Source organism: Wasmannia auropunctata, unplaced genomic scaffold (assembly GCF_000956235.1).
Source record: "Wasmannia auropunctata unplaced genomic scaffold, wasmannia.A_1.0 LD335903.1, whole genome shotgun sequence".
In the NCBI taxonomy this organism is placed as follows: domain Eukaryota; kingdom Metazoa; phylum Arthropoda; class Insecta; order Hymenoptera; family Formicidae; genus Wasmannia; species Wasmannia auropunctata.
Genome location: NW_012026987.1, coordinates 44,131 through 52,391, shown reverse-complemented (window position 1 = coordinate 52,391; position 8,261 = coordinate 44,131). Strand labels below are relative to the sequence as shown.

The following is an 8,261-nucleotide window of genomic DNA, read 5'->3' as shown; positions in this document are numbered from 1 at the left end:
TTCTCTCGATGCGATAATATTAAACAATCCTGTATGAGTTATATAACAAATAGGACTAGGACTTGGTACAAGACACATATCACTATTTATCTGAGTCGATTCAAAGGTAATATAGCTAAAGATTTATATGTTCAAATGGCTAATAGTTTAATAATGTAGGATGTAATGTAGAAAACGTATTGGAAATTCTTAAAATATTTTCCCTCATCTCTCTATTCCTATATTAGATAAAACATGTTAAAATAGTCGATGTTTACACCACTGATCAGTATTTGCCAACCAGTACTCTCTTGGTTGTGTTTTTTTCTTCTTATTTCTTAATCAAAAATGTATTTAAACAACGTAAAGATATCTTTAAGACTTTGATAGTAACAAAATGTAGAATATGAATGATTGCGATGTATAAAGTTGCAAAATAGCAATTCAGATATGGACCCCTTGATTCGCGCTGTGTGTGTGTGTGTGTGTAACAACATATGTGCATAATCTTGCAAAAAATCTTGCTTTCGAAAAAATCGGGGGATACATCAAGAAATTTATTCGGGAATTTAATAAAAAGAAATCCGTCTCGAAATCATGTTTGATTTACATGTATAAATGTGTTATTGAAAAAAATAAAAAAAAAAGTATCAAATTCATACACTCTTCGAAAGATATTTGAATACTGTTAATTGCACCTGCGTTGTGTTGTGACTATCAGTGTCGTCCGTCATCCTGATCGAAGGCAGCCCCCCTCCCCCCCCCCCATTCACCTTGCATACATATACATATATCCACAGACTACTGTTTACGTTTGTGTAATCGCACGTTGCAAAGTCGCACAAACATTTTTCTGGAAGTAAACGCTCTTCTATCAATATACAACATGTTTAAAGATAATGCCACTGAATTAACGTGCTTGCGCCATACTGGTCTTCTTTTCAACTATTTCCTGATATCTTATGCAGAAAATCCGGACATGGATTAAGCAGGCTATCACCGGCGTTATCAACATTATCAACAAACTGACAAACGATTACTCGCGATCGATCGCTCTCTGTATTTTCTATCAGCTCGTCAGTTCAACTTGAGTTACGCAATTACGATCGATCACCGATCACCGACTCACACAAACAGGCATAATTATAATTACATAATCACAAAAATAGGTTCCAGAGTATTTTCTTTCGAGTATGACGATACCCCTCTGTGTGATTTGATTCGTATCAATTTAGATTATAACAACATACATACATACACGTGAAAATTCACTGAAAGAGCGCGGATACATCCCAAATTTTAATAACGCGATCTTGGCCGATGGTCAACAATCTTCGCCTAGGAGCGTCCAAATCCATCCCAACCACACTGTGCTTGGCATCGTGGAAAGAGGCCAGCGACGATTGGCTGTAAATAAATTAAAGACAACTATTGTATGTTGTCACATTTATGTTTCGCGATGCATCTTTACGTGCTGTTATCTTAAGGGAAAACATGGGGCGATGCTTCTGACTGAACTTACTTCTCCGACTTGAGCTGTATATGACACTGATCGCAGACTCTTACTTCAAACTCGAAGCCCATCGCCGGTATTGGTATCCGTTGCGATGTGCAGCGAGCGCACAACGCGCGACCGCAATAGCGACAATGATGCTGTCTCAATCCCAACTGTCGTTGATCCATCATAGCTTTTATATTCCAGAAGAAGGGTCTTCCGCAAGCCTGGATTTCGTTTGCATCTTACAATTAAATGTTATATGTTGCAAAGCGACTATGAGACTTTAAAAAAGGTCTCTTTTTCTCAAAGGCCTCTTGAAAATGTACCTGACAGATATCGGACTCGACCCAAGCCGCGGTTTCTTTCCTATTTGCCGTCATATTCCAGCAGACGATCACGCCGTCCTCACCTCCGGATAAGAGTAAACGTTCGACGCTTGCGTAGCATAACGCCGTTACCTTGTTACTGAAAGAGCGAAATTTTCCATTTTTTTCTTCTTTTTCTTCCTTTTCAGAGCATGTAGTAAATTCGAAAGTAGTGTAAGTAATATTTCCGACCAACGAAAATTTAAAGAATTTCGCGCGCGCGCTTACTGGTGTCCCTGAAGCTCGTAAGCAGTGCCTTGGCGACCTCCAATGTCCCAAACGATGATGCTTTGATCAAAACTACCGGAAAACAGCAATTGTTTTTCCGAGTCCCATGCCAACGTATGGATACTTCCCGTGTGTGCCTTTAATGTAGTAATGAAAGTAACGCCATTATTGTCCAGCTTCAGCATGGCTATCTGACCGGAATAGTCTCCTACGAAAGCGTGTTTGGATTGGGCATCAAATCTGTACACGCACGTGTATGCGAGTTAAGTCAGTTTCTCATAGTGCTACGTTTCACATGTATCACAAATACAAAACTCCTACCAAAGCTTTTTTCATTTGTGCAAAAAAACCTGCAAAGACTTTCGACAAAAGGATACTGTAGAGCGGTATACCAGGCATCTGTTTGGTACGATCCCAATTTCTGTCCTGTCTCGGAACTGTGCAATTGAAATAATTTATCGCGACCTATGCTCAAGACCCATTCGAAATCTGCCGTAAAAATGATTCCTGTGACTCTCGCTTGGTGCGCTAAATAATCGCGCATAGCTGTCATTCGATTGTAATCTTGCTCCAAGACAAATTCCTGTAAATTTAACAAGCCAAGTTATGTACAATTCTAACGACGAACAGTAAAGAAGGAAAAATGTGACTCGTGACATACATTAACGCTTCCATTATCTAGGCCTACAAACAGTTGCCTCGTTTCTACGCAATAGTGCATAGAGGTAGCACCCGCTGGCATGTATTGACAAATACTCGGCCAATATTGACCAGAATCCCGTTTCAACCACACTCTAACTGTCCTATAAGAAAAAGTCCAAACAAATGATGAGAAGTGTTGTACTAAAAGTCGCGTTTTAAAAGAATTGTACATACTTAAAAAGTCATGTGCAATTCATGTATGATGGGGGGGGGGAGGGAGAGAGAGAGAGAGATCCGATATCATTTGATATGCAAACAATATAAGCACATATATGTGAATACATAACAATATATAGCAAACGGTACAATGTCAAATAATAATAGGACAGGATTCAAGGTTTCATGTAATCAAAAAATTACGCTCAATTTTTATAACCAAAATAAGAAATTCCGTCAATAGAGGCACGTAAGATCGAAAATGATAAAGAGAGACACAATGTAGAGATAAGAGACGATATATAGAGATTCGTCACAAGAAAGAGAAAGTAAGTCCTCAAAGAAAATATATCGACATTGTCGAAAATATCTACGTGATGGGTACTACACACCTGTCATCGCAAACACTGATTACACCCTCTTCCTGTGGGATAATGATAGCCGCATTAACGTCATCGCTGCAGCCCTCCAATTTTGACAGAAGGACTGGTTTGCGGCTGCTACTGAATTTATCGTGATTTACTCCCGGCGCGGGCTTTATTTCTGCTGCCATTTCTCAACCGCACAAACGTAATCACAAGTGCATAAATGTCAAATGAATGCAATTGCCATCTGACAGTTGTCAGATGCTGACCACGGCACTTGTGGATTAGCGAGATGGAGAAACTCTCGCGCGTTATCTGAAATTACGCTTCGAACTGCGTTCCAAAACTCATTGAATCTAAAATTTTTTTACGCTTAAGGATACTGACCTGTGATTGATTAATTCGCGACGTGCGCGAAACGCGTAAACGCGCTTGCTGCTCAGTGAAAACGCACCCTTAGCACGGACACGAACCACGTTCACGTTCTCTGATGATGCCTATGATTTGATCGATAATGTTATAAGATAGCGTAGTACGTAGTTCCTTTTTTGAAAACGTGGACGTGGGGCGCTAGTGTACGGGGAGATGCGAAGATCGCCGGTCCTACCCGAAAGGCCGGCGTGGCCGCTCTGCTTCTCTCTCTCTGATTTCAGCTTTCTTTGCCTTCTGTGCTTTATGGTGTTTTATCGTATTCTATATTGTGGATTTCTCCTTTCCGATTCTTCTTACGTGTAGTACATACATATCGTGTACAAAATGATGATGAATCCGAAGGAAAAGGAAAAGTACATTGAGGAATTCGATTTTCCATATTGCGACGAATCCTCCAAGTATGAAAAAGTAGCGAAAATTGGCCAAGGAACCTTTGGGTAATTAAAAATTTTACGTTTAAAATCATGCGATATTTGAGGTTATAAATTATCAAGAGACTTTTCTAGCGTTTATTGATATTTCATTTGAACACGTTTGTCCGAAAAGTAATTTAATTTGTTTACTGTTATATTTACTTTTAACTGTCATCGTTGATCCTTCTTTACGCTGTCGAATCCAACAAACTTGACAACAAATTAAAGTCTTATTTTTATAAGTTGTTTTTCTTGTTAAACGGACATTTTATAAATGTATAGAAACAAAATTAAAACATAACATTTTTACTTTTACATCTTTATATATTTATCATTTTATTGAAAATCAATTTTTAACATATCAACTATACTGCACTATACTGCACTACCATGCCTGTGAGTCACGATTGAGGTTAAAGGTTTACATTGCATATTTACGATTTTTTTTTCAATAATGCAATCGATTTGACGATTAATAAGCAAGCAGTTGTACTCTTTGTTTCTTCTACTCTCTCTGACTCGATTCATTTTCTAATTTGTATCTGTTTTTTTTCCTTCTTACAGAGAAGTATTTAAAGCCAAGGACAAGAAAACAAATAAAAAGTTTGTTGCAATGAAAAAGGTACTAATGGACAATGAGAAAGAAGGAGTGAGTTTGCTTTATATTATTATATAATCATTTAAGATTGTCATTCCAAGATTTGCAAGATTACTTTAGCACGTTGTGTCATAAATTTTTTATTAAATCTTTGCTCACTTTCAAAATGTTATTACAGTTTCCTATTACGGCTTTACGTGAAATAAAGATATTACAATTGCTGAAACATGAGAATGTAGTTAATCTCATAGAGATTTGCAGGACAAAAGGTAAATATATATTTTACTCTCTTATATCTTACCCAAGATCTAATTTTTATTGTACAATTATAAGTAAATTATAAACACGTAGAGGTAGAGATTGTCTTTTTTTTTTTTTTTTTTTTTGAAATACAATACTTTGAGGGATACATGAAGCTATACTATTATAACTTAATAATTATTTGAGAGAGAGAGAGAGTGTCTGTTGTGTAGAAAATAATTTTAAATAATTAGCATGAAATAGTAATTGAAATGATCAATAATATTTTGATATATATAAAATGTAATTAATTTCATCACCTTTTCAGCAACTCAGTATAATCGATATCGGTCTACCTTTTACTTGGTGTTTGATTTCTGCGAACATGACTTGGCTGGTTTGTTGTCAAATGTAAATGTGAAATTTAGTTTAGGCGAGATAAAAAAGGTTATGCAACAGTTATTAAATGGTCTTTACTATATACACAGCAATAAGGTAAGAAGTTATTAAACATTTTACATCCCTTTAAAGATGTCTATTTCTAGAAAAGAGAATCTCAGAAAGTTAACAGAAAGTAATATAAAAAGATTAAAGGTTAATAATTTCTAACATAATAATAATGATCTTTTAAGATTACATATATTTTATATCCTCATTGTGCATAATACAATAGTTTTATTTATCATATTTGTTGGATAAGGATTGATGATCATGATAATGTGTGTTGATTTATCATCTCGGTGTTGTTGACATTGTTACATTTATAATTATTCAAACGTAACACATTTCATTTTTCACAGATTTTACATAGAGATATGAAAGCCGCTAATGTTTTAATAACAAAGAATGGCGTATTAAAGTTAGCTGACTTTGGTTTGGCACGAGCATTCAGTGCAAAAAACGGCCATTCAAATCGTTACACCAATAGAGTTGTCACTCTTTGGTACCGACCGCCAGAACTCCTACTTGGTGACAGAAATTATGGACCACCTGTAGATTTGTGGGGCGCTGGTTGTATAATGGCAGAAATGTGGACAAGGTCTGTACTTGCTGTATTTTGCAATCAATTTTTCTGTTTCATGCGCATCATGAATCACATTTTACACACACGTACGTATATACAAATCTTTTAAATCCACACACAGGTCTCCTATAATGCAGGGGAACACCGAGCAACAACAGCTTATATTGATTTCGCAATTGTGCGGCTCGATAACGACTGAGGTATGGCCTGGTGTTGAAAATTTGGATCTATTTACCAAAATGGATCTTCCGAAAGGGCAGAAAAGAAAGGTAGAGCTTGTGTGAAACTCACTGTTTTAATATTGCATCTTGAACAAGCTATAATTACATATGTAATTGTACACATATTGAAGTTAAATTAAACATAAATATCAAATCAATTTGATTAATCAATTTTTATATTGCATTTTGAATTTTGTATTTTGAGTTAACAAATGTCATTGGTCACGATATTGATTGATTGATTAATTAATGATTTTGTACAGGTCAAAGATAGACTGAAGCCATATTTAAAGGATCCTTACGCCTGTGACTTGTTGGACAAACTTTTAATACTTGACCCTAGCAAAAGATGCGATTCTGATTCTGCGTTAAATCATGACTTTTTCTGGACCGATCCAATGCCATGCGATCTCAGCAAGATGCTGGCGCAGCATACACAGAGTATGTTTGAATACCTGGCACCACCGAGACGACCTGGTCATATGCGGCACCCGCATCATCAAGTGCCTGGAGGACCATCTAAGCCTAGTTCTAGTATGGCCGATAGCGGCTACCAGGATCGTGTCTTTTAATTTCATATTTATTTATTTCAATTCACACGCATGTACATGTAATATATTTCATACGTGCATACATAGCAACGCAAATTTTATATAAACTGCTATCGTGTGCAGTGCTATGTAATTCCATCCCGATGTTACCAAATTTTGATACAGTTCTAATATAGTTATTAAAGTTATTTTATTTAAAAATCTGCAGTCGATCATTTTTCCACACTAAAACCTCAATAAAGCAAAAAGCACGTGCGTGTAATATCTTACAATTAATTGTATGATTAAGAATCGTTATTCGTCATTAGAATTTGCACTTTGCAGACCTAATCGGCTGACGCCAGTAATTTATTCGCATCACTATCGGCTAGTTTTTCTGGTCTTGCGGCCCTCCCTTGCTCCCTTGATATACTTTCACCTTTCGTTTTTTCGAAAATCGACATACATATGTTGATATGTACTACAAGAGTATTGCGTAATAATTTATAATAACCAGAAGAGAACAAGCGACACGTGAACCAAATGGACAGTAGAAGTTGGTAGAAGCAGAAGGAGGATCACGCGGTAGAATTCACCGAGATCGAGAGACACAGGTTAGGATATCCTGTCCCGAATAACCGAATATGTATGTATGTTATATATGTGAATATGTCGCTTATCACTCTTGTGGCGAATGAAGCAATCTCTAGCTTCTTTGTAATTCTGAGGCCGGTGTTTATATGTGTTGTAGGTAATACAGGTTAGGGTTAGTTATATAGGTTACCCCTACATACCAACTGCAATTATGTTTTCGAAAAATGCAGTCAAGACAACGCTGTTGTGCGGCCCAAAAGAGTTGAGCAAATCTTTTATGTTTGAGGTATGTACGCAATTTATTTGTCCAATCCAAGGGATTCTAACATGACCAACTGTGTCACGGTGTCGCCGAAATCGCGTTTATTTCTCGATATTTCACCATTCCTACGAACTTTCATACAAAGCGGAAAACGCATTTTCCTGCGTAGGCTGCGACGTATTGGGCAGAAGAAGGACAACGCGTCGTTTATGTTACCCCGGTACCTCTGCAGAAACGTCCGGCCGTCTGTCATGACAGAAGGGATCCAACAGTCGCGGCGCTTAAATTAATGAGATTTGTGTAATCCTTTTTTTATACATACAATATCCCATTTGTCAAGCAATGGTCCACTGTCATTGTTTCCTACTCCAAGCATTTCGTTAAGTATTTAGACTGAAAGCAAAAAGATTAAACAAATATTTATCTTATTTAACAATATGTTATTCGAGATTTCCAATTCAACATTCATGCGCATACTTGCATTGTTAGTCGATACTTGGCCGTACATCCGCTATATCTGTAGGGTACGTGTTCAAAAAAGGTTGGGACAGACTATTTTGTTTGAAACTTTTTTTTTTGAAAAACATCTTCCGAGATAATTTGCCGTCCCAATCTTTTTTGAACACCCTGTATAATACAATGCACGCGCGCGCC

The 8,261-nt window shown here is 36.8% G+C and overlaps 3 protein-coding genes and 1 long non-coding RNA gene across 5 annotated transcripts in view; 2 read left to right on the top strand and 2 right to left on the bottom strand.

The window, feature by feature from the left end:
• Nucleotides 1-515: 515 nt before the first annotated feature.
• On the bottom strand, nucleotides 516-3,602 carry LOC105455218 (WD repeat and FYVE domain-containing protein 2). The gene is made up of 7 exons (XM_011698360.1): nucleotides 3,321-3,602; nucleotides 2,732-2,873; nucleotides 2,448-2,653; nucleotides 2,071-2,310; nucleotides 1,804-1,942; nucleotides 1,502-1,701; nucleotides 516-1,386 (listed from the first exon to the last, which is right to left on the bottom strand). The coding sequence occupies exons 1-7, from the start codon at nucleotides 3,479-3,481 to the stop codon at nucleotides 1,248-1,250; spliced, it is 1,227 nt and encodes a 408-aa protein (XP_011696662.1). The 5' UTR covers nucleotides 3,482-3,602; the 3' UTR covers nucleotides 516-1,247.
• A 312-nt stretch (nucleotides 3,603-3,914) lies between these two features.
• LOC105455213 (cyclin-dependent kinase 9) lies at nucleotides 3,915-6,973 on the top strand. Its single transcript, XM_011698348.1, has 7 exons — nucleotides 3,915-4,162; nucleotides 4,703-4,787; nucleotides 4,915-5,005; nucleotides 5,305-5,471; nucleotides 5,777-6,015; nucleotides 6,122-6,269; nucleotides 6,485-6,973. Exons 1-7 carry the CDS (start codon nucleotides 4,050-4,052, stop codon nucleotides 6,791-6,793), a joined length of 1,152 nt encoding a protein of 383 aa, XP_011696650.1. The 5' UTR covers nucleotides 3,915-4,049; the 3' UTR covers nucleotides 6,794-6,973.
• A 302-nt stretch (nucleotides 6,974-7,275) lies between these two features.
• The window catches only part of LOC105455215, a 5,331-nt gene continuing 4,345 nt past the window's right edge, over nucleotides 7,276-8,261 (top strand). The window contains exons 1-3 of one of the 2 annotated variants that reach the window (XM_011698350.1): nucleotides 7,276-7,365; nucleotides 7,503-7,631; nucleotides 7,777-7,907. In XM_011698350.1, the coding sequence (XP_011696652.1) occupies nucleotides 7,557-7,631; nucleotides 7,777-7,907 (206 nt within the window). In that variant the 5' untranslated portion in view covers nucleotides 7,276-7,365; nucleotides 7,503-7,556. Of the gene's footprint in view, nucleotides 7,398-7,502; nucleotides 7,632-7,776; nucleotides 7,908-8,261 lie in introns of both variants that reach the window. The other variant, XM_011698349.1, reaches the window with a different exon arrangement.
• Nucleotides 7,626-8,223, bottom strand: LOC105455214. Its single transcript, XR_975096.1, has 3 exons — nucleotides 8,085-8,223; nucleotides 7,930-8,000; nucleotides 7,626-7,853 (listed from the first exon to the last, which is right to left on the bottom strand). It is a non-coding gene; the product is annotated as an uncharacterized LOC105455214 (long non-coding RNA).